General features: G+C 46.2%; 2 protein-coding genes across 5 annotated transcripts; one reads left to right on the top strand and one right to left on the bottom strand.

The window, feature by feature from the left end:
* Nucleotides 1-61: 61 nt before the first annotated feature.
* GGA3 (golgi associated, gamma adaptin ear containing, ARF binding protein 3) lies at nucleotides 62-21,998 on the bottom strand. 4 transcript variants are annotated; one of them, XR_012589965.1, is made up of 18 exons: nucleotides 21,916-21,998; nucleotides 16,330-16,414; nucleotides 15,499-15,574; nucleotides 14,875-14,973; nucleotides 13,953-14,076; nucleotides 12,879-12,982; nucleotides 12,384-12,464; nucleotides 11,077-11,214; nucleotides 9,953-10,034; nucleotides 9,334-9,450; nucleotides 7,064-7,327; nucleotides 6,346-6,413; nucleotides 5,621-5,943; nucleotides 4,834-5,099; nucleotides 4,481-4,650; nucleotides 3,648-3,758; nucleotides 2,633-2,853; nucleotides 62-2,461 (listed from the first exon to the last, which is right to left on the bottom strand). XR_012589965.1 is itself a non-coding variant. In XM_074607961.1 (17 exons), exons 1-17 carry the CDS (start codon nucleotides 21,953-21,955, stop codon nucleotides 2,351-2,353), a joined length of 2,259 nt encoding a protein of 752 aa, XP_074464062.1. In that variant the 5' UTR covers nucleotides 21,956-21,997; the 3' UTR covers nucleotides 62-2,350. The 4 variants fall into 4 exon arrangements, 3 of the variants coding, with proteins under 3 accessions (XP_074464062.1, XP_074464063.1, XP_074464064.1); XM_074607961.1 differs by lacking the exon at nucleotides 2,633-2,853 and having other exon boundaries at nucleotides 21,916-21,997; XM_074607962.1 differs by lacking the exon at nucleotides 2,633-2,853 and having other exon boundaries at nucleotides 15,495-15,574; nucleotides 21,916-21,971.
* A 6-nt stretch (nucleotides 21,999-22,004) lies between these two features.
* On the top strand, nucleotides 22,005-25,450 carry MRPS7 (mitochondrial ribosomal protein S7). The gene is made up of 5 exons (XM_074607967.1): nucleotides 22,005-22,120; nucleotides 22,497-22,688; nucleotides 22,998-23,061; nucleotides 24,005-24,172; nucleotides 24,651-25,450. The coding sequence occupies exons 1-5, from the start codon at nucleotides 22,065-22,067 to the stop codon at nucleotides 24,870-24,872; spliced, it is 702 nt and encodes a 233-aa protein (XP_074464068.1). The 5' UTR covers nucleotides 22,005-22,064; the 3' UTR covers nucleotides 24,873-25,450.
* The last annotated feature ends 80 nt before the right edge of the window (nucleotides 25,451-25,530 follow it).

The raw sequence follows: 25,530 nt of genomic DNA, 5'->3' as shown, positions 1-25,530 counted from the left end.
TTCCAGAAACGGCACTGGTCTCCAGGAGCAGTCATGAGTAAGAGCTATCCACAGCGCAAAGTAGGGAAAACAATTTATTTAACATGCAGAGAACAAATGCATTTGAGATGTATGTACAGTTACGGCTCTTCGGTATGAAGCAGGAACCTCACCCTACAGACAAGGAACATTCATAGTTTAATTTCCAAAGCTTTTAACAACGCGTTGCCACGCAGCAAGACTACAGCATCTTTCCGTTTGGCTGTACGGCGCGGGCAGTGCGCTGCCGTTAACACCGAGAACAACGCTGCTCCGCAGAGAGCACGTGCGCTCTTCTGACTTCCTCAGAGTCACAGTGAGATTCACGTGTAGGCATCTAAAGCAGTGAAACCTGCTTCCTCGGGACACGCTGCCGGGACCTAAGCACTACCCCTGCGCCTACTGTGTCTAAAGTGCTGGCAAGAACATGTCTGAGGCAGAAAGCATCCTCTCCTTGTCCCCTATCCCAGTCCATTGATTTAAAACTGCTTTCTTTAAGGATCCAAACAACGTACCCCATCCCTCTCGCCTGCCTTGTCTGACGGGGAGCTGACGAGGCTGGGGTCTTCGTGAGCTTCAGACCAGGAATTTACAGCAAGTTCCTTGGCCAAACTTTGATTCCACCTTCAGGGGCTTCTACAACTGCCTGGAGCCCCTGAGTAGGACCTCAGGCTTTCGAATCCGCTGAGTTTTTCCACCTCTAGTGATTTTTACTTCGCAACACAGTAAAGAAAATTCAACTATAAATAACTCCAAGCTGCGTTTGCAGTAATGGATTTTACAGCCATAATTAATTCCAGCAGCACTTTCTCCTCCAGAGTTTTCTTCCTACAACAGGCAGGGGTCTCCTGCCGATTTTCTCAGCACTTGAGCTGACTGCTCCCATTCGTAGTTTGGGAAGAGCTGTTGCTTGACAGCACTGCTAGAAATGCTGAGCTTCGCGTCCGAGGACCCGCCCTATCTGTGCTTTTGCCAATGGATGTTAAAAAAAACCAACCACCTGTTAATTTAAAACAGTCTGTCTCAAAGCTAGTTGAGGCACTGCTTGAGACTGGAAATTGGGAGGGAGAAGGAACCAAGTTCAAGTGATTTACACCTAGTTTCTGAGACTGTAGCTAGAGGGGTCAGCTCTCCTGCCCCCCGTGAGCGCAGAACGCTGATGTCCAGAAAAACTGCTTTCCCCCTTGTGGAGACAATTGCACTTACCCACTTAATACAAGGAACAAATAAAACAGGGCGTTAAACCGAGCACATGCATCATCACAGCCCAGTGGAGCCTTCTTTCCTTTCACCATCTGCTTGTTTCTATTTAGGTATCCTATAGCTCTATTATTTACATCTTGTATGTCATTTTACTCATCTCAATAAAACACAGTATTCAACTACATAATAATACTGCCCGCATGAGGGGACATGAGAGGCATCTCTCCTTATCCCTGGATTCAGTCACTGCACCTGATTAGTGATTGTAAAGACGCTTCTGCACTCCAGGTGCCGTCCTCCACCAATACCGACCGCTCCTTTCCAGCCCTGTTTACCTCCTCACTGCGCATTTCCTCTTTTCCCCACACTATGGAAGGCGATGAAGGCAGAAAAATAACCAGTGTAACCATTTGCATACAAAACTCAGCCCCCGCTGCCCAAAATGGACACAACAGGGAGGCCGCTAGCAGTATAAAATAAATATAGCAACTAAAGATACAGCAGTGTCGCGCAGCACAGAGCGAGGGTCTGCTTACGTTGGCTGTTGGGAATGAAGCAGCGCAGGGGAAGGAAGGGAGCTAAGCGCCGTTTCAGTGTGAAAAATAAGCATTCCCTCACGGAGCCAGCATTATTGCTCAACATGCTTAGCGGGTCCAGTCTGGCACTGAGGAGGTAAAAGTCCGCGGAAGGGCACGTGTAAGGGCTCTGCGCTGAGGAAGCTCCTGGTGGCATCATTACCCCGCCAGCCTGTAGGTATCTCTGGACAGCAGTACGGGAACAAGCCAACTAAATCCCCTTCTGCTGACAGGTCTCCCCTCAAAATACAATAACTTCAAGTTTAATAGAGTGGAAGATAGAACCAGATTCACCCAGAGGTCAAGATAAAAGCAGCCAGCGCTGCCCGTTACTGGCTGCCGCTCAGTTCATGCTTGGCATAAATGTCCCAGGACCCCTTCAACGTGGGGCAAAACATTCTGGACTAAAGCTACAAGCAGAGTGGTCAGGACACGTAAACAAAGCTGAACGTCACCAGTGGATAGCATGTGTGTCCCTCCCCGCGTCACATTCATTCCAGTCCTGCGGGATCCTTTCCTGGTCCTGTCACAGAGTCTCTGGCAGTGTCCTAAGGTCATAGATGCCCCCACTGCTCTACCGGGGGAAACTGATCCACTTCGCCAACCTCTGTACTGGGCTGGTCTCCCAGCGTGAAGGTCAGTCTGTATCTCAGCCTCACTTTCTCCTGCAGGAAAGACAAAACCCGAAAGCAACATGAGAACAGCTCCCGAACAATACACTTCACTGTTACAGCTCTACAGGGGGCACAAGACTTCTGTTGCACATAGCAGGGGGGAAGAGGGCCAAGGTAAGTTCGTGGAGCAGTTCAGCTATTTGGCAAACCTGAGTTACTTACCTTACAGTTTTTATACCACAAAAGCTTTATTGCTTAGCAGGGACCAGTAGGAGAAAAGCACAAATAACCTGTGATAATAGTTTGGACATATGTGGCCAGCACCCATTGCTCAGCTGCTCTCCAGTGAGCCTGAGGAATGCCGCTGGAATAGTTCAGCATTTTCAAAATTAAACTCCTCATCACGTGGAGGAAGATAAAACAGTTCCTCCTCTGCAAAATTCCTGGTAAAACAGGAAGGAGGAAATGGAATCAGTCCTTCACTGAGGGGATCTCCATGTACCTCACAAAAGTTTTTCACCAACCCACCAAACCCCTCTGACGTTTATCCTTTTGGATCTCAAAACTTTTTGCTGATACTTTGAGGACTCTTTTGCTGTAATTCTCAAGTAGTAACATCTACATTTGTCAAATAATTATAAACTACTTCAGCATACGGCTTTGAGCTTTACGAAGCAGGCTACTTAAATGAGTAAACGCAGCTACTCAGATGCTCCCAGCACGATCAGAAAGTGTTAACCACGTCATTTCACTGGTCCCAGGTACATCCTCCAAGAATAACAGAACAGACATGATCTGACATTTGTCTGTTGGTTCAGGCCTGTCAGGCTATAGCCTCAGCACAGCAAAAGTATTTCTACAGCACCAGCTAATTTGACATCAATCTAATTATCACCAAAAGCCAGGCACTTCCAGTGCACAAGGGAGTCAGACAAACTCCTGATACAGCTCTGATTGCTACTTAGCTTTAAAGTGGAGCCTCATACGACTGATGCTGGGAGAAATGTAGAGCTCCTTCTCATACCTTTCCTTGCTGACAGTCTGTTGGGGAAGAGACTGAACAGCCTCCCTCTAGCCCTGAACTGAAACACCAACATTAAGCAGTGACCACCTCTGGAGGGCAAGTTAGGAATAAACAGCTTTATCTGCTGAAATGTTTGGTCCAGCTCCCCTGTAGAATTCAGCTTACATCAAATTTGTCTGAAAAAGACAGGTTAAATCCCACTGCCCCTCTCACCTTCGTAGGATTTGCCAGAAGCATGACTTGCGTGATGGCAGCAGGCGGCTGGATGGGATTAAATGGAGACAGCTCTGTGCCAGAGGGTGGTTGTAACTTCACTTTCATGGACTGCAAATGAAAAAGAAAACGGAACCTCAGGGATTATCTCCTACCTTGGGGACAATGAAAGATGGATGCACGGGCTGGGGAGATAACAGCACACATCCAAACTGGAGAGAATCAATCCACATACGAGGATGAGGAAACAAGAGCCAGCCCAGCTCGCACAACATCACAGGAATAGGGAGACTGACAAGACATCCCAGGGTAAAAGCACTGGTCAGGTGAACACCAACAGCACCTTCCTGAGTGCTCCTGTGTCAAAGGTTTTAATGCAAGCACCTTCAGGACGGTAGGCAGATCATAGCTGAGATTGGGCCAGTTTTCAAAACACAAAGCCGGCCATCCAAAATTATCTAGGTGCAGCAAGAGTAGAATGGAACATATTGTCAGATTTAGGATGTCTGTTAAAAATTCTGATTCTAAAGACCTCAAGGGTGGCTCTATCCATGTAACAGTCCTGCCATTGTGCTATCTGAGCCACCCTCATGAACAGACACAGCTGGATTGAGCTTAGACAGCAAGAAAAATAGAACACTAATGACCTGCATATCTTGACTTATCCTATTCAGTGTTTTCTGCCTCTCACAGCCACCTTTATGTTTTGGAAACAGGCAGAGCACAGCCTGTAGAAAGGTAGAATCAGGCTGTCCCAAATCCCTAAGTTCATACCCAAGCCTTCCCAAAAGCACAGTTTCAGGTCGCCGAGGGTCTGAGCCACGTGTCCCTACCTTTGGCACGGCAGCCTGCAGCACGATGTTCTTCACAGGCAACGGTGCCGTGTTCAGCATTGAGACCACCACGACTAGCACATCTGACCTCCCCGGCGGGCACTCCCTGGCAAAGTGCAAGAGGATCCGGAAGCCATTCTTGTCATACGCTGTCACCGGGAGGGCACTACCTACAAGAGAGAGAAGGGGAGACAAATGCAGGTTTATGCTGCAGAAGACGAGCTATAGCAGCATTAGGTAATCTGACTGTTCGGCTCGGACATCTCATCCTTCCTCTCTGCTTCATAAGCTTTGGCAAGAAGCTTTACTTTTAAAAAATGTTCAGAGAAAGGTGAAAAACCTGAGATACTTACTGGGTTTAATGGATTCCAAGGGAACATGGACATTGGCCAAAGAAATTTCAGGTGCTTTCATGGGACTGCCTTGCTGCTGGAACGATGCTGGCTGGAAGAGAGGACTTCCTGAGCCAGCAGTGCAGCTGTTCGGGAAAGGAACGGGAGGGGCTCCAGGGACAGTGGCTGGCAGCCCTGCAGGTGCTATTAACGGAGCAGAGGTGACAGTGGTTGTCAAAGTAACCCCAGGGAACACTGCAGGTGTTGCCATGCCTTGGGTGGCAGTCCTGGAAGAGAGACAGAAAAAACATGGGAAACTGAGCTGAAAGGGAAGCAGGCATTTCACCACAAACCCAGAGATAACGGCAGATCATGAGGACAAAGCAGTGGCCCAGAGCCAAACTGGAGCCTGTGTCTCATTACAGTCTCATGTAAGGAGGAGAGCTACGAGGACGTGGTGGTGGTGATAGGGTTAGGCATCACTTCTCTAAGTCAAGAAGAAAGCAGAGTCCCACCTTTGCGAAGGTGGGCAAAGCTAAGATGGGCAAAGGCCTCTGTACTTAGCAGCCTGTTCAACTTTACACCGCGCATTTGGACCGGGCAACAGAACAGCTGTTGCGCTCTACGTAGCAGACCCGGCATTTCCCTCCTGGAGGTGGGACCCTCATACTAGTTTGTAAACTGAAACCCTCCGAGAAGAAAAATCCCAGTCACACACTTCTACCAAACCAGAAAGTTGAACCCGACCCTGCAGAAAGCTCAGCTTTCTAACTGCAGAGACAAAGCAAAGTCCAGGACTTTGAGTTACCCTTTGTTTTCTTCAAGGAGTTGTCCCAATGCATCCATCTTATGTGACATACTGCTCCCCACAGATGAGCTGAAGTACCCAGGAGCAGCTGGAATAGTCTTAGGAGGCCCTGCAGGGGCAGCCGGTCCAGCAGAGAATACAAATGGTGCCGAGCTTGGTGCTGGGATGCTGGGAGCAGTCTGAGAGGCTGTGAAAGCAGAAGGCAACGTCACTGACGTTCCACACGTCGTCTGTGATGTGTGATGGAGAAGAGGGTTCCCTGCAGGGTTGCAAGCAACAGTCACCATCTTCGGATTAAAGAAATCCAGGTCCAACTGGTCATTCTGAAAGAGAGGACAAGCAGACGCTCTAACTCACTGCTACCCCCTGTTGTAGAGATGGCACTGTTACAGAGGGAGAGAGATTTACCGCAAAAACAGGTGCTGGGTGGCAAGCAGCAAAGTCTGTGGCCTATGTCAGGACTACATCTGATCTGTAATTTAAGCAAAGGAAGTGCTAACATCATGGGGGTCAGATGGGAAACTGAGAAAGCCAGGTTCAGGGATATCTACTCTGTTCAGACACAGCTATCCCAGATTTTAAGGCTAAGCCAAACTTCCCCTCAGGAACAGCTGCCCCTCTGCCTGTATGTGTGATCACGTTTCTCCAAGGTGACAGAGCGTGTCCTGAGACCTCCCACAATGACAATCCCTCCCTCCCCTTCCTCCAAGACACTCCTTTTGTACCTCAAACATGCTCCACTGGTTGTTTTCTGATGTCTCCTTCACTGCTGTAGGGGCTGGGTCATTCAGGCCTGAAAGGAAAAATAACAAGTAGGTGACTGTAGAAGAAAATGAGTTAGGTGTCGTCCCTTGGCAATTGTTTTGGTACCAAACTACTTAATACAGCTCTGCCAGAGCCCAAGAACCTGGTAAAAGACTGAAACGAGCTGCAAGCCTATGATGAGGAAAAAAGACTGACAGCAGCAGTAGCTGACAGTCACCCCCTGCACACAGCAATTCTAACCCTTCCTGATTTGCAGTGTTTTCTGCTGTTCGTATCTGGGCTGCACAGGCAGGCATTCTGCAGGCTCCTATATACAACCCCTCTAAGGCACGTTGCCCTTTAGCACAGCCGCAAAGGCAGGGGTGAGATCTGTACCGAACTGCAGCCTGCACGTCCAGGCACCTACAGATATCAGACTGCAGTTACACTCAACAGTTATTTCACTTGCACTCCGCTCCGGGAAGATCTGAGTTCTTAATACTGACTCACTGACAAGGTCTTATATTCAGGATGATGCAAGGGAGTGTCCCCTGGACTTCTCTAGAAGCCAAAGGCATCTCGTGCTCCTTTTAGGCATGCCACATGCGCAGCCAGCCCTCACACTCATGCTGAAGGAAGAAAGCAGTCTTTGTTAGGCATGGATTGAGTAGCCCTTTTCTGGGCCCCTCAGAGCCTTACCTAAGCACAGAAGCTCCTCATCCAGCAGGGAGAGGGAGTTGGCCGTGCTGCTCTGCTGAGCGGGTGCAGCTTCCACTTGGCTCGAGGAACTGCTCCGCAACTGTGCAAACGTCTGGGGAGGAGGTGGGAGAATGGGGATTTCTGCTGGGGCTACTGTGGGGGCTGGCGTCAGGGTGGCGGGTGGCACTGGAGGTGGCTGGGTGCTGGTGACATCCAATCCAGCAAGGTCAATGAGGGTGTTGAGATTACTTGTGGAGTTACTCCCTGCAGCGGACAGGAGAAGAGCACTACTAGGAAAAGAAGGCAAAGGGCTCAGAGCAAACCCCATGTACAGAAGAAATTACCAGAGAGGTGGTTTAGATAACACAGATACTCATTTAATCATGGCTTATGGCTCTTTATAACAGAGAAAGCCCACATGCTTTCTACCTAGCCATTTGCTGTCCACAAGCTACTTAAACCAAGACAGATAGTTAGGAAATTTCTATCTGAAAATCAACATCTGCTCCAACCGCTGCTCTTTCCCCAGTGCTTCATGGTCCATGCCCAAGTGGAGGCCAGTGACAAGTGGAGTCCCTCAAGGATCAGCACTGGGACCGGTCGTGTTTAACATCTTTGTCAGTGACATGGACAGTGGCATAGAGTGCACCCTCAACAAGTCTGCTGACAACACCAAGCTGTGGGGCAGCTGACACGCTGGAGGGAAGGGATGCCATCCAGAGGAACCTTGACAGGCTGGAGAGGTGGGCCCACGCCAACCTCATGAAGTTCAACAAGACCAAGTGCAAGCTCCTCCATCTGGGTCGGGGCAATCCCAAGCACCGATATAGGCTGGGCAGTGACTGGCTTGAGAACAGCCCTGAAGAAAAGGACTTGGGGGTGCTGGTGGACGAGAGGCTCAACATGAGCCGCCAGTGTGCACTAGCAGCCCAGAAAGCCAATCGTATCCCGGGCTGCATCAGGAGAATTGTGGCCAGCAGGTCGAGGGAGGTGATTCTCCCCCTCTACTCCACTCTGGTGAGACCCCACCTGGAGTACTGCATCCAGTTCTGGAGCCCCTACTACAAGAAAGATGTGGACGTGCTGGAACGTGTCCAAAGAAGGGCCACGCGGATGATCCGAGGGCTGGAGCACCTCTCCCGTGAGGACAGACTGAGAGAGTTGGGGTTGTTCAGTCTGGAGAAAAGAAGGCTCCGAAGAGACCTTATAGTGGCCTACCAGTATCTCAAGGGGGCCTACAGGAAAGCTGGTGAGGGACTTTTTAGGATGTAATGGTAGGACTAGAGGGAATGGATTATAACTAGAGATGGGTCGATTCAGACTGGACGTTAAGAAGAAGTTCTTCACCATGAGGTGAAGACACTGGAACAGGCTGCCCAGAGAGGTGGTGGAAGCCCCATCCCTGGAAGTTTTTAAGGCCAGGCTGGACGGGGCTCTGAGCAACCTGATCTAGTGGGAGATGTCTCTGCCCATGGCAGGGGGGTTGGAACTAGATGATCTTTAAGGTCCCTTCCAACCCTAACAATTCTATGATTCTAGGATTCTTGTAGCATAATGCGTAGTATTTTCAAAATCTTTTGAGCTCCGGTGAGGCTTTGGGAGATCCTAAAGAATTACAATAAACAAAGGCTACCAGAGAACTAGAGAGCTGAGGAAGATTCATACTATCTGGATCTAGAATTCCCTTCATCTTTAGGACAGTCTTGTCCCAATAAGATACCATGAGACAGCATATGCATTCCTCTGCTGCTCTCCATGCAGAAGTGTGTAAGTGACTCTCAAAGGGTAATTCTGCCACACGTGTCCAGAGCTTTCAATGGTGAAACTGAAGTGTAAAGTGGGCGACTGGCAAATTCGCAAATGGAATTGCTGGCAAAGCAGGACCCCGGCCTGGCTCCCACTCTGCTGTTATTGTCTTTTTGATAAAATCATCCTCTTCTTACATGTCACCATTAATAAACAGGACAAACGTGGAGAGGAAAATGTGTAAGAACTTCCAGCCACACAAACTGTTCAGATGCAGGTTTGCTACTGATGTTATCAAAAGTTTCAATAACATGGAAATGGAAAATATAAAGCTGCAACACTGTTGCTCATGTCCAGAATTGCCTATCCAGTGTTTAGGAGCTGTCTTGTGCCCCTCTGGTTTGCAAACTGTTGGCCACAAGAACGACCAATAGCCTACTTCACCGCCATTAATAGGAAACCCCATCCAAAAGACTTTGAATTGCAGGGTTCAAAATTAAACAGTTGGCTTCCCAGGAACTCACCTTGCACTACAGACATCACAGGGAGATCCACTTCACCATTGATCACTTGACCCTCTATTATTTTTTTATAGGAATTTATCACACGGGATAAATTGTCACTGGCCTGCAGAATATCCCCTACATGCAAGAGAGACAAAAACAACCCCCAAGACTTTAGTAACTTTGCTCCCGCTAATCCTGAGAGTACTCTGCTATCAACTAAATAATCAGCAAGAAAAAAAGCATAATTATTTGGCTATGAGCTCCATTACTCTCTGTCTTTGCCATACTTCTCCAAGCAATATCCTGACCTTTCTATGTCTGTGCACATTACAGTAACAATGAAAAAATGAGTCCAAGGCTTTTTTCCCCCACAGCAACTCCCTTTTCCACCCAAAGCAGCAGCTGTCCCCCATTATCACCCCCAGCCTCCCCTAACCACCAACTCTACTGTCAAGTCCTTGCCTGAATTTAAACGATAGGCATAAAGAGGCAAGGATCTTGTCTTTTATCTGCTTGCTCAAAGTGAAGTGTATTCACAGTCAAGAGGCATCTTTACAGCAGCCATTCCCTTGCTGAACCCTTGCACAGTCACAGGTCACAAAAGCAATTAAAAAAGGAAAAGTAGAACTTAATTTACCCAAACTGCTGTCATTATCCTCTGTCTCACTGGCCAGCTTGAATAATGTCCGTCTTTTGGTTTCACACCTTTCATAGAGCTCCTAGGAAGACAGATTAGGACAAAGGGTTTCAGCAGCCAGGAGCCACTGTCAGCAATACCAGTCAGCACAGAACGACTCCCCAGGCACGCACTGGAAAACCCAGAACAGAGAAACCAGTCTCCCTGTGCTGAACACGTTAGTGTGGCTGGACGACCAAGATCCCCTGTCCCTGCCCTATTACAGAGCCGTGAAGCATTACATTAGCCTGGGAGTCTAAACACAATCTGCATTTTCCACATATCTCTCAGTCCTTCCTCGCATCAGCACTTACAGCCAGCTCCAGCCCAGAAGAGATGTGCCTTCCTTGTATTACAGTAGTTCCTAAAAGCCCAAGGAAGAGCAGAATTGTGCTTCAACAATTATGCTTCAATTCTGCTGCAACCTGTACTCAGAGAGTCTGCAACCACACAGAAGAAAGGTGGCAAGAAGAAAATGCTTCACAGAAACAAGCCAGTTTCTTAAGCTCCTTACCATCGTTTCAGGAGCTTGTTGTTAAACACAAGTAGGTTTAACTTTTTTAATTAGATAAGGTGTTACTCTTCAAGGCCCTGAGCCCATCCAACCATCCCTGGTGTCTATTTTGATTTTTACCTTCTTGATGTTCTCCTAACCTTTTAACACTAGCTAAAACTCTTCCTTTGAAGGGGAGGATGTATTTTATGTCCCATTCAGCCTTAAGTTTACCCATCTGCAGTGCTGTGAGGGACAGTTATTATCTGCAATCAGTGTGTCCTAATAGGAGAAAACTGAAAACTGCAGCTTCTTGATTCTGCCACTGTATCTTTGGAGAACAGCTGTACCTCGCTTCAAGCATGTGCAAAACCAAACTATTACCAACTGTCCTTGCAGGGCACCGAGTCCTTTGGTGAAAGGTGTTAAAAACATGGTTATTTTCTTTCCTGCTGTTTCCAACAACTGCTCTTGTTTCTCGCCACTGCGCTCCATTTTACTGCCCTATTTGCAATTCTCTGTAAAACTCAAGCCTGTAAGAAGAAAGGTCTGACTGCAGGATTTCAGGGAAGAAGGAGCACCTCAGGCCCACCTTCATGAGCTCTCTATCGGCCTCTGATGAGTCCTCTTTGCTGTAATGAACCAACATCTCATTCAGCAGCTTCACGTTGTTATTTACTTCCTCCAGCGTGTGCATGCGTTTTGTCACTTTTTGAATCCGAGCCTCATCCTTCAGGGTGTAAAACACAGACATAAAAAGTGAGTTTCCCTGTAAAGGGCCACAGTATCACAACAGCAGGTATTATCTGTAAATCATGTCAAGTAATGTCTACTTAAAGTTAAGCTAGAAAAAAAAACCCCAAACTCTCCATTCATGTGAAGCTTTGCTTATTTTATTATCTTTTCACCACCATTCTGAAATGACAGAAAACCCTGTATTTCCAAAAAGTCTCATTAAATACACTTTAATGTGTAATTACACCACTAAAAACAGAAAAATTCCCAAAAGTTCCTTTCTGACCTTTTCACAAGATTTTTTTTTTTGTCACTTGATACTGTTTTATGAAAAAGATGTGTTTGAAGCAAAACATTTACTAGGAACAACACGCACTCTCTGGTCGAAAACATCCACCCATCTCTGATTTGAGATTCCAACTAAAGTCTGCCCTGGGGACAGGAGAAGCTTGAATGGAAACACTGCAGCAACCTATACATCCTCTTCAGTCTAGAAGCTGTCCTTTTTTTTTTTTGCCAGAAACACAGTGAGTCATTTCCTGGACTGAGGGTTTCCAATGACTGCCATGGGGGGATGCATCACAGCTCTACAAACAGGAAGGTGTTTCCATGAAGCCTGCTTGTGAGAAGACCGGTCCAATGACTCAGTCCTCAGTGTCCAGGGGTGGTACTGCGATGCTCCCACCAAACCCTGAAAATACCTGAAATACCGCCTTGAGTGATGAGAATGTAGTTAATTACAACAAGGGGCATTCAATCCTTGCCCCTCCTTGCTCTGCCCTCCACCAGAGACAATAATTGTAGACATTTTTGTGATACAAACATCTCCCAGTTGTGAGCTGGAGTCAAAATTTCAATACATTCATATAATACTAAGTCATCAGATGGCACCCCTTTATGCTGTTAACCATGGGGACTAGATGCAAGTTGGTGGTGTCATGTGTTTTAAAAAAATAATAAAAGCTTGGACGTCACTGATGGTCAGTCTCATTCAGTCTCCACAACTTAACTAAGGAACGTACTAACACAATGCTCCCAAGAGCCTCAAAAACCCAGGTGTTGCCATTCACATGATCCTAAAGCTCTCCACCATTTTGGAGTCAAATTATTTAAAATCTGGAAAGCAGACTGCTGACTGGGACCAATTCTACAGGAATTTCTTACCTCTTTCACCATGGATTTTATAAGCTTGTTGGCCTCTTGTAAATCATCTGGGTTTTTGCTTTTCAGCAGTTTAGCTAGAAGCTGTAAGACGAGAAGAGGATATTCAGAAAACAAATAAAGATCCTTTGGAAAAGGGAAGCAGCAAAAGGAATCTAAGTGAACAATTCAGGGGAAAGGAGCCTACTATTAAAAAGCTTACACTGTTTTCATAGTTACAGTGATTTCAGCAGGAGTCATTTATGGTTTATTATTTTACGTGAGTTGCTGTATTCTTGCTTCTACACAACACATATCTGTGAAATCTCAGGGACTTCTGACACTAGATAATTTTTCTTAACTTCAGGTTAGGTAGGTGGACAAAGTAATGAGTTCTGTGAAAGTACACACCACCACCCCAAAAATAAAAGCCAAATCAGTATACTTTACTTCCTTATTCCAAATATGCATTGAGTAATCACTTTTAACTAGTGATTACAATACAAGTCTTCACCGTACCTTGGATTTCTCCTCATCATCAAACACAGGGTTTTTGGGACGAGGCGGTGGAGAAGGAATCAGCGTTCTGTCTGCAGGAATCACAGGATCAAACATAACGATCCCTGAAAGCAGAAAGGGAACCCACATAGGTTTGCACATGCAGTCACACCAGGCAGTGCACCCAGTTATTCACAGGCTGCTATCAAAGTGAACACGCAGACAATCCGTCCACTGATACTAGCGCACTGTTCTAATGAACAATATAGGACCAAAATCACTGAGCACGCTGGCTGGAAAAATAAAGAAAGTCTTCTTTGATAAAGGCCAAAACCCCAGCAACTGTGTTGCCATGTTCATACTGCTCCTCTAATAGCTCAGTATAATCAATAGCTCTCCACTATTTGTCTTTCCCCCTTTCACATTAGCTGTTGAACCACTAAGCAAAGTCTCAGACAACCCAGCTTTGTGCAAACGCAAGGGCATGACATTTGTTTGCACAAATGAGCTGAGCAGGAAAGCAGACAGCAATGCAAAATGGGGTGATGAGCAGACTCCCAACCACAAGCGGGGAAAGAGCCAAGCTTCCTGCTTGTTCCATTGTCAAACCCCTAGATTCGTGTTCTATCTCAAGAGCTTTGCTAGAACTAATTTTTCTTGTGTTGAAGCCGCATGCTTCTCAGCTGAGCTTTTTTCATTGTGCCTACATAGGAAATTTGTATCAGTCAAACTAAAGGTACAATTGTAAAGTGATCTAGTTAAAAGAACACAAAAGGCTACATGGAGGCTCTTATTTCACTTTAAATTAGACTTGTTGAAATCTAGATCACAAGTTCCAGAAAAACTCAAAAAAAGCCCCTGCAAATCAAAACAAAAATATTTGCAAGGTGTTTAACTAAACTAGTTAAAAAAGCCAACCCAAGACAGCCCAAGGCATTTAAGGATAACGAGAAGCTTTTCAGGGAATTTCTCCCTTGTTCTGTCTCCTCTCAGAGCTTGCCTTGACCCCATGTAATTAGAAGCTGTATATTTTGTGACATTCCTGCTTAAAGCACAGGCTGGAGAGAATGCACGAATGAGCAACTGACTTCCTACCTTGTCGCTTCAGCATGTAGTAGGCATCCTTGATTTTGGATTCTTCTGGCAATGCCACTGTCCAGCTATACAGCAATTCAATTACTTTTGTCTTCACCTTTTCCGAGACCCGGTCTCCCAGGTACTAAGAGTGGGAAAAAGATCTCAACTTTCCACAGTCTTCATTTCTTTTTAAGAATAAAGCCCAAACCCAGAGAATGGGAGTTCAGTGTTAAAAGGTGTATAATCCAACATGACCTAAGATACGTCTTATTAAGAGGAAAAAATGTTCCTCTAACATATTTGAAATAACAGTAAAGAGAAGCTGTGACTATCATCTTCAGCAAAAGAAAAAGCAGCTGTTCTGTTTGTTTCAGGATTTTGCTATTTAAAAATTACAGCACTACAGATAACCACCCCCCTGCTACTGTCTTACGGGAAAGAATCTTGGAATACTTGGCTGCATCAATGATGCTGTGGGGTGCCTCTGTCTATTTTTCATGACATTAAACTGATCGTGGATGTTGAGGGACTTAGTCAAGCACTCTTTACACAGCAAGTCAACACCAGATTTGAGGATCAGAACTCCATGGTGTGTTGCTAAGTCCCTTGTTCTCACCTCTGCATCACACCCCTGCTGCATTGATGCTGGGGTTTTGTTTGTTTTTTAAAAAAAACACAGCCTAAGCTTTAGAAGCCCTTGAGTTACATGAAGGATTAGAACAGCACAGAGACTATATACTGATGGTAAGTAAGTACAACTTACTGAGAAAAACAGTAAGCAGAACATAGAAAACCCCCAAACCTTAGCCAACAAATGCTCTTGAGTATAGGCTAATAAATGCAATGAGCCAGACAGAGCACCGCAAACATTTTGGATGTTGCCTGTAGCTTACGGAGGCCTATCAAAACGTAAAGACAGCCATAAGGCTCATGGACTAACCTTTGGAGACACAACTTTTATTAACTCGTTTAAAAAGCGAAACTTCCCTACTTCATTATGAAATCTTCTCCCACAGTTCTTCATACAAGCTTCCAGCACCTGCATTCAAGTAACAAAAACAGGGGCTGAAATGAACACCAAAACTTTTCAGTAACAGCGTGCCTGTGTTCTGCTTACAGGGGAACTGATGGACCCATGCCAGTAAGACACGGATTCCTGCTCTGTGAGACAGGCATGAATCTCCCTTCTTTAGGGGCGACACATCAAGACAGGCTGGTCTCCCACCCTCCACCACATACACATGGGTCAGAGTTACCTCACCATTAGGTCTCACAACAATGAACCCAAATCTTGACTGAAGATAACAAATGAAAGCAGCTAAACTAAATGAGAGTTATTTCTGACTGCTCTATTGCTAATGAGCAAATTGGACATTTCAATTATGTCACTGTGCTCCCTCTCACTGCCCAATCCCTCCTAGCAAAGGCAAATCAGGACATTCAGCCCCAGAACCAGCCACCAGCCCCACTAACCCCACTGACACACTGTGTCCCCTTATACTCTGCACAGATGATGTCAAATGGTGTATAAGTGGATTTAACAGGAGAGGTAAGGACTACCTACTGTCAAAGCTTGGACTGCCTCCCATTCCTGTGGCGACTGGATTTTATGAGCCAGGAGTCTCACAGCTATCTGCGGCCTGAAACAAAGCAGGTCCCCATTACAAACAAAACAGGTGGACACATTGATGTATTTTCAGACTTTCACAAATTCTGCTGTTTAAACAAGATATCTTTCACATAATTGAAAGGAAATACCATTTAGTACCTTTTATCTTTCCATCAGCGTACAAAGACTAACAAGAAATGTTCAGGGCATCTTTGTAAGCCTGTTTACACGTATGAAAGGAAGCGACGGCTGGTAGTCCGAGCCAGCAGGTCCAGATTCCTGCTTGGGAGGGGCCAAACAACTCCCAGTACAGTCCCCAACCCAGGAAATCACTTAATTTCTCTTGCATTAGTTTCCTTTTTCCAGAAGAAAACACTTATTCCTTAGCTTACAGGAATGCTGTGACCCAGGAGGTTTCCTCAGTTAAGCCTTGTGAAGATTTTAAAGACATGAAGCCCCATCAGGCACTAAGAGTTACAACCCCATTTTACCAACTAGCAAACAGACTGAGTTTGGCTAGCTGAGAATCTTGCAGCTGCAGAGGCTGACATTAGAGGCAGATTCAGAATTTCCATTTTCCTAGTGCTCGGTCTGTGTATAAGCCACGCTGCCTTTCACAGAAGAGAAACCACACTTCACAGCATCTTGTTTCTTTTGTAGCCAAATCATCCTTGCAATATCTATCTATATATATGTAAAAGAAAACACATAAGTTTGATGATCAACTTATATATTTTAAACTGTGAATGTTAATCTATTAAGTCTAGAGTGGTTTGGGACACCCACCCTTCAAGTTCTTTGTTGATCTGGTCACAGAATCCAATGATGTATTCCCAGTCTTCTTGCCTGTTAGACGGGTTAGTGGCTTTATCTTTGGTAAGGGAAAGAGAACATATTACCAATTAAGCAAAAGAAACAGTATAAAAGGTCATGCATTTCCTAGAGAAAAACATTTGACATCTGTTGCCAACTATAAAAAAAGGAGAAAGAAGTTCACACACCGTATGTCTGTTCAGGGAAAAGGGTGTCCCCAGGCTGAGGCATCCAAATATCCAGCAAGAATCACTGCTTTCCAAAAAAACAGGTGCCAAATCTCAAGTACTTAGAAACACGCTATTTCCATACTCCAAATGAGAGTACAAGATACAATATTTGAGCTCACACAGTTTCCCTCTGCCTGAAATGTTATCTCTTTCTATTTGGCTATACCATTAAACTCCTTAAAGGCTAAACCCTCACACTTTCTACACAGGAAGTTATTTTTGTATTCCCTGGGAGTTTTGTAGAAGACCTGGAACATCAGATGTTTAATATAAGTCATTTAACATTAATGCTTGTTTTTAGAGTGCCAGCTGATTTGTTAGATGCCTTAGCATTTCTCCTGGGAATTATGAACTGAAATTTATTATTATACACTGAGATGTTCTTGTAAGTAATAAACACCACAGCCTGCAACCTGATCGGGAATTCAAATCCTGTATGCTCAAACAGGAAGACCGATGCTTTACTGACTGGGCTATTTCAGGCTCCTGAAGGATCCTCCCGTGGATACCAGGACCTCACTTATTGTACTGATTGCAGAATAGTGAGTCTATCAGCATCTTTTTTTGTTATGAAGGCATCTTCTCCATGTATTCTACTTAACTCTGATGGAGCACTGAATTTACAGTAAACAAGATTCCTGCTTTAACCTAATTTTCCAGCCAAGATGACTGGACGTGATGATTTTTTCTTTCTTGTAAGGGAAGAAACAACACACTGTAGCTATACATCTAAGGGCTGGCATTTAAGAAGCCTTCCTCAAAATTTTAATACAATAGAAATAGACACAGAAAATATTGCTTAGCCAGATAGTATAGAACAGGGAAAGAAGGTCAGTGAAAAAAACAGCACACATCCCTGTACTTTCATCACAGAGGGAAGCATAATGAAATAAACACATGCTACATTACAAAGTGTCATTTTTTATCATCATTAAAACATATCCTTTTACCTTTCCATAGGTGCAAAACAGATAAAAACAGGTCTTAAATATCTACTCTGAAACATCACTTTCATGGTGCACCTTAGTCCTCCTACTGTGGCAGTCCTAGAAGGTTTGCTCCTATTTTCCTCCTTGTGAAAGAATAGTTGTAAAGCAATTTTGTAAATTGTTCCATGGATTGCACCGGCAGAGGTGAACCTCTGTGCCCACTGCTGACATTCATGGGACCCCAAGATAAGCAAAAGGCCAGGGAGGACTAATGGTAGGATCACATCTTGTTGTACAAGCTAAGCTACCAAGCTATTTTTTGAAGTCAAGAGATTCAAGGCAGGCTTAGTTTAAAACGCAGCTGCTGCAGAGCTAAGGAACTGTTCAAAACATGAGGCACTTAAACCTTATTACCACGCTCACAACTGCTGAACACCCTGGAAGCATCATGAAACCACAGACCTACAACAATCTAAAGCCTCTTCGTGCAAGTCAAATGGTATTGTGCATGGTTCGGTGCTCCAAAGCACCTCTGCTGCTCTGCAGGTCTAGATGAAAGAAATGCGGTTCTTGGCTGGAGTTAATGGAATTTATATAATAAATACAGGAAGAACACAAACAAGTAAGGACACTCAACTAAATGAACTCTTTGTTGGTTGCACATCCTAAAATTAGGAAAGAGATCTGGTACAAACAGGAAAATGTAACCAACATTTTCATGTTCCAAGTGTTAATTTTAAAGCTGTTCCAAACATCTCCCAAGATTTCTTGGAATGACACTGGATTATTTCACACTCTCAGATTGGGTTCAGATTCATTTCAGGTTTTGCACCAAAAGCTCTCACATAAACATAATAAAGTGTCAGAAGGAGAGAGAGAGATTACTGAAGGGATGTTATGATCCACATGAAGAAACTCCCTATTTCTAACATTCATAAAATCTCCATGTGAAAGCCCAGTTCATAAAAGTTAACCAGCTTGTCCAGATGTCCTGCCCTGGCTCTGGAAATTTATGTGCTTGCATGACAGAATGCACCAGCCTGTATAGATAGCTAAACTGATTTGGATATCTATCTCAGTACAGCCACATGAGCACAGCATCCCAGGTGAGCTAAATTACCTTGCTTAACCTTTTCAGGACACCCCTACATAAAGCTGCACCACATCTATGAAGGCATAACCTAAAATCCCCTATTTTTATGCAGAATGCTTAAAATGTGGCCAAGGAGCTCTTCTGCACTGCCTTATAAATATCCTTCAGCCCTTATATAAAAGGATTTGTTCCAGGAAGAAGAGTTTGGTTCTCTGAAATATCAAATCCTTGGCTTCTTTGTTGAAACTGCCAACAAAGGCCCATTTGGTAGCAAATATAAAGTTTGCTTTCACAGACACTTGTCCACCAGGTCCCATCCTAAAAATCCCATTTCACATTGGCAACCAATTGAATCTGAATTAGCAACCTGGGAACAAAAGTCCCAGCACTACCCCGGTCCTGCCACCATCTCTGCCTTAGCTTTCAGACACCCCTGCGCTTAGGACATATAAAGCTGTTTCATGCTTGGCCTAAGTGTCAGAGCCATCCAGCCCTCAGTTGCTCTGCTAAACCCTGAAACGCTAATGAGTAAACATTCAGATGCATCATTAGATATGAAACAAAGGCGCTTATTTTCTCTATAGAGAAACAACATTGGAATGCAGAGAACCACAGACCATTAATTGACTGGTAATGAATGCTCATATTTTCCTGGGTTTACTTCTCTACTGAAATGAGACAAAAGCCATCCCAACAAAGGGTTTCCCCAGGTCAGGCTTAGCATATGAATCGGAAATCCTTAGCCCAAGCTTGGAGTCTAACAGTTGGATTCTGTTTGTATCCCCGGGAGGAGAAGGAGAATGCTGACCCATGACAACACAAGGAAAAACAAAATTAAGACCATCATATTATTTAATCCATCTGCATCTATTACATGCCTGGACATTGCCTAAGCCCGACATGAGTGTGATACAGTAAGTTTCCTTTTGGATGCAGTAAAAAAGGCAGCATTAAAGTCAAAGGATCCAGCTGTGTTTGTACAACTGACATTATTTTCTAACCTCCTCTTCTATTTCAGCTAAATGCAGAAGAAGAGCCCGCTGGCAGAGACAGAATAGAAAGGATCACCTTCCTCATCCCAGCTGCCTGAAATGAGGCAGGAGACATGAAGATGCTAGATCATCACTGGCTGAAGTGCAGGTCTTGCTGCAGTATTAGGACATGAGGATGATGTTACTTCATGGGTCTATGACTCCACCTGATGACAGAGACAGGGCAATGTGGAAGGCCACATATCACCAATACAGAAAAAAAAAATCATTGACAATAAGAAATTTTCCAGGACTGGGAAGTTGGCTGTGCTGCTGAGCAATTCTGGCCCTTCCCTTTAGTAAGGGCACAGCAGGTGCACACCCTCAAGGTTAGCATTAGACACGGCGCAGCTTTGTGATGGTTACAAGAAAGAAAACCTCAGGAGGGCTGGTGAAAGCACTCAGATGCACCAGCCTTTGCACTCTGCCTTCCTGGTCTGCGTGACTCCTCCAGTAATTTACGTACACTAAATGCTCTGTGCTCCCCTACAATGGGAGGAGCAATATAATCACACCAGCACAAATCACTGTAGCAGTGACCTGGCATAAATGCATCCTCTTAAATGAGAGAGCAACACACTCGAGCCTTGAAAAATGCGTACACCTCTGCAATCAGGCTCACCGCACTATTTCTTACTGTGAGTAAGGCCTTTGCAACACTGCCCTTTAGCATATGTTCTCTGGTGCAGAATATCCTACTGCTTAGCCAAGGGAGATAACTTCTCTCTTAACTTCCACAATTAAAAAATAACCCCACAAAACAAACAGCCAGGAAGCTTTCCAGGCTATACAACCTAAAATATCCTTCCTACTAGAGATATTTTCACACACAAGCTGAACTTGGTGAGTCAGTTCTCCTTAGAGAAAGATTAAAAGGAAGGAATGTGGGTGTTTCTTCATGTGTCTCGCTGGCTACAATAAAAGATATTGACAAACTGTGGGAGTTCAGAGGAGGAGCAAAAATGGTAAGAGGACAAAAGGGACTGACCTAAAATGAGAAGAGCCGCAAACATCATTTAGCCAGCAACTCCCATAACAGATGATGATACCATGTATGTGTTTGAATTTTATATAAAAATACCAAGTAAGGATGAGAATTGTTTAAGCTTGTTTATGGAATGTAACTCCAAAAGGATAACACATTTTATAGTCTAAGGTATTTAAGGTAATGACCATCTTCTGCTGTTGGCTGACTACTTAAGAAATTCGCTCACTGCTGTAATCAAACAAATAACTATTTAAAAAAGAAGAAAATCTACAAGCTAGGGATATGCAGGATAACCTCCCAGGGACAGCAGCAGGAGGCCCTGTGCATGCAATATACGAAACACAATTACTGTTATGACTGATTCATTCAAGAATCACCTCTGGATCTGCCAGTGCTGGGTCAGGTTCTGTACAGCCAACAGACCAAAAGCCAGCCAGTTCACGGACAGACACACGATGAGGGGATACTCAGCAAGGGCTGTGGATGAACAAGCCATGGGATTTTTTTCCCCTGTCCCTAACATTGGAGATTCTGTGATAAAAAAATACCTTATCTTCACAAAGGATTTTTGAATATTCCAGTCTGTATGGAATGGACATCCATAACTTCTACCCTGAAAACACAGCTAGGCATAAAGCACAATTTGTTTGCTTGAAAAGCATGGTTGTATAACACATTAATGCAATTTATTTGGAAAATCCCTACAGTTCTGAACCTCGTGAACAGCACTATGGCTGTACGCTTAGCCAACCAAAACCCAGGCGAGGGAAGAAGAGACAGCAGGGACAGACACATACCATCATGGTCAAAGAAAGAGCCACAGCCTTGCAGGTGCACAAGCAACATGAGCTACACCTGCCCCTTCCTCACACCTCCCAACAACCAAATTGACGAGCGGTCCCGAACCGCTGCTGCGCCCCTACAACCGCAGTCCTACATCTCCCCGAGGGCGCTGGACACCCGGGCGGGCGAGCTGAGGGGAGGCCTCAGCCCTTTCCCCCCGCCCCGGAGAGCGCAATCCCGCGCAGCCGGAGGTCCCTGCTCCGGGGAACCGCCCTCGGAGTGCTCACAGCCCCCCACGGACGGCACCGCCACGGCCCCAGCCCGCTCAGGGGCCGCCGCCTCGCTGAGGGGAGCGGCGGGAGGAGGGATGCCATGAGGCCATGGGGCTGAGCGGGGAGAGCCAGGCCGGGGGGAACGGGGTCGGGGGGGCTAAGGGACCCCAGCCAGAGAAGGCTGACGGGCTGAGGGGAGCGGTGCTGAGGGCCGGGGGGCTCGGGGTACTCACTCAGCCACGACTCCAAGCTCTCCCCTTCCGCCTCCGCCATGTTGCCGGCCCGCCCCGAGGCCACGCCCCGGCCGCGCGAGCGCCGCGCGGGGAGGGGCGGGGCCTGGCCGAGGACCGTCCCACCCCCCCCCAGCGGGCGCGGAGGGAAGATGGCGGCGCCCAGCGCGGCGGGGCTGAGGCGGCGGCTGCAGGCCTGGCTGCCCCGGTAAGCGGGGCCGGGGGAGCGGGCGGGGTGTGCGCTGCACCCGGACACCCACGGATAAGCCACTCGCAGCCTGGGACCTGGCGGCGTCAGGCCTGCGGGGAGGCTGGCCCATGGGGACCCGAAGGGCCCGGCGGGGAGGCCTGGCGCTGCCCCTCCCTCTGGCGTGGGCATTGCCTGGCGGTTTTGCAGCGAAACTACGGGCCTTCTTGTTGATTTGCGCCTCTGGCTCTGCTGCTGTAGAGAAGCAGCGATGGAGGGGAAAGAGGAGACGCCTCTCAAGTCTAACGTGTCCTTCTGAGATGTGTTGGCATCTGCCCGTGTCCCCCTCACGACAAATTGTGTCAGTTTACAACCCTCCTTCTCTTGTCTTTTGCAGGCTGACGCAGGTGAGATGGAGTCGCTACAACCCCAGTTTCTTAGAGCCAGAAGTGAACAAGGAATTGTATCAGAAACCTTTGGAGGAGCTGTCTGAGGAGGAAAAGGAAAAACTGGAGCTTAAGGCTGTTCAACCCATAAAAGCTGCTCCTCCCAGTGTCTCCAGCTCTGTGTTCAGTGACCCTATGATCAGGTCAGAGAAAGCATCTCGTCTCCACTGCTGTTACAGCTAGGTCCCATGGAGCCAAAGCGCTTGGGAGCTCTGCTGTCCTCAGCCTCCACTTGCTGTGCTGCATGTTTCTTTGTGTTACAGCACAATCCGTTTATTCAGGTTAATCTTTTCCCACAAAGCCAGTCCATTGACTGACAGTGATTAGAGGTAATTACAGCAGATCTAGCAGCACCCAGACTTAACCATGGAAACACCACAAGGGGGGAGCTTATTTCTGTGGATGATAAAATCGGAATTTAAAACAGATCACTTTTGGCTTTGTGTTTACAGTAAATTCACCAATATGATGATGAAGGATGGAAATAAAGTGCTGGCCAGAAGCCTCATGGCTCAGGTGAGAACTCAGGTTTCTTCTTGCTATTATGTTAAAACAATACAAAATGGAAGGCTGGGACGTCAAGCCCATTGGAATTAGGAATTACCAGAATTCAGGTCATCTCTGCGTCCTTATACATTTCCCTCTACATACACAATACACCATTATTTCCTTGAACAGTTGTACATTTTGTAAGAGCCCCAGACTCATTCAGCTCACAGACCAGGTGGTGATAGCTTAGTGGAGAAAGTTCTTTCCATTCTTCAGTGTCTTTTGGACCTCATGTAGAATCATAGAATCATTTAGGTTGGAAAAGACCCTTAAGATCATTGAGTCCAACTATTAACGTAACACTACCAAGTCCACCACTAAACCTTAAACTCAGTCTGCCCTTAAAAGCATAATTTTCTCAAAAGATCTTACTTCCAGCTCTTGCTTTATCTTCTGCAGGCCTTGTCAATGAAGTCCCACAAGCATGTCACCTATATGACACAGCTTTGACCCCTGCTGTGACCTACAGTAACTGATATTAGCTGGTGGTCCCAGCCCTTGAAACGGGGACACACGTTGCCCAAATGTTCCTCAAGTAACTGCTGATTCCTTGTGACAGGAAAACACACAGGATCTGGGCTCTCAAGTCCAGGCTTTGGAGGGGAGGATGCTTAGAGCACACAGACCTGCATTTCTGTCTCCGCTTTGTCCCTGGCCCTTCCCTGTCTCCTGGCCCAGGTCTGTGCTATTCGTTCCCCTCACCCTAAATGCAATGTCTGATAAAGAGACTGAAGAGCTGTAAGAGGGTGAAGTGAAACTTGAGTTAGAGAATCCCTGACTGGCCTGTTGCCTATAGGGCTAGAAAAGCAGCTGCTCAAGTGAAAATGGTGTGCTTGTAAAAGTGATGTAATTTCATGGAGTAGGATAATCCATCTGCTCTGCATGTCTTCTGTCTTGTCTTTGTCCCAAGACTCTAGAGGCCATTAAGAGGAAGCAGCTGGAGAAGTACCACAAAGCTCCAGAAGATGAGAAGGAGGCAATTGAATGCAACCCTTACGTTATTTTCCACCAGGCTCTGAAAAACTGCCAGCCCATCATTGGGCTCAGCAGCATCACAAAAGGAGGCAAAACCTACCAGGTGAAAGAGGGGTGGCCTGGGAGCGCATCTGGTCAGGAGAGAATTAGCTAGGGAAGCAGATGCAACATGGGTTCTGCAACACTCAAGACCTGATGGAAAAATGAGATGTGGAGGCATTTCTCTGTCATTCAGTGCAGGGGAATGGTGACCACCTCCCACTTCTGCTAGCACAAACCAGCCTGGATCCAGTTCCCGAATAGGGCAGAAGTCCTTACAAAGGCCAGTGTCTGCCAGCAGTACCCAAGGCTGATCAGAATTTGTATTTTGGTAGCGATGGCCAGTTTCTATGGACAGAGGAGGTGAATTGGCACAGATCAGCTGTTGGGAGCTGGTCTCGCTGCAGAGAGCAGCATGCTGGGCCTGGAGTCACAGCACGGTGTAAATCTGCTCGTGTCCAGCTGGGCCTGTGTGACTGCTGGAGGAGAGCAGGTTACTGCACCCTCACAGTGCCATAACTTACGGTTTAAACCTTTCCTAGGTCCCGGTCCCTCTGAAGGACAATCGGAAGCGCTTCCTGGCCATGAAGTGGTTAATCACAGAGTGCAGGGAGAACAAGAACCGTCGGACGCTTATGCCTGAGAAACTCTCCCAGGAGCTGCTCCAGGCCTTCAACAACGAAGGGCCCATCATCAAGAAGAAGCACGTGCTGCACAAGATGGCAGAGGCCAACCGGGCTTACGCCCACTTCCGCTGGTGGTAGGGACTCTGTGTGCATGGGACGTGATGCCACCAGCACCACGGCCTGGAGAGCAGAGGCCCCAGGGCCGCCTGCCTGGGAGAAGCTGGGGAGAAGAGAGAAAGGTTAAAGATCCCTTCCACACAGCTTCTGAACTAAGCCAGGGAAAGCCCATCCCATCCCCACAAAGTTCATTTCCTTTGTGCTTGTTTGGATGGGAGAAGGGTGAATCTGAAAGAGTTACCGACCCCTGTGTGGATGCTTTAGTTGTTTCTCTATCACTTTCCTGTGAAGACAAGCCTTACATGTTTTTCTTAGAGCAATGCTGTACAAAATAATCTTCCACTTACCTGTTTCCTGGGGACTTTTAAGTCTCTCTGCTCCTGTAATCATCAGCAATGTTTTTGGCTGCACAGCTAAAAGCAGAGCTGGATTTTTTTTCTATACCATAACTAGCCTTAGCCTGATTGGTACAAAAGGCAGTAAAAGGCCCTTTTTGATTTTTGGTTCTGGTCATCAGCAACATTGTCTGCACAGATTTGATGGGAATGTTAACACAAAAAATAAAACCAGTTTTATGGGGAAGGTTTCTCGATTCCAAACCTTTGTCTCTGTTGCTTGAATCTCACACTGCTCTTTCCAGCTACCCTGTTGTGTAAAGCCACACTGACAACCTACAGCA

This window comes from Larus michahellis, chromosome 14, assembly GCF_964199755.1.
Source record: "Larus michahellis chromosome 14, bLarMic1.1, whole genome shotgun sequence".
In the NCBI taxonomy this organism is placed as follows: Eukaryota; Metazoa; Chordata; class Aves; order Charadriiformes; family Laridae; genus Larus; species Larus michahellis.
This window is presented reverse-complemented; position numbering and strand designations above follow the sequence as displayed.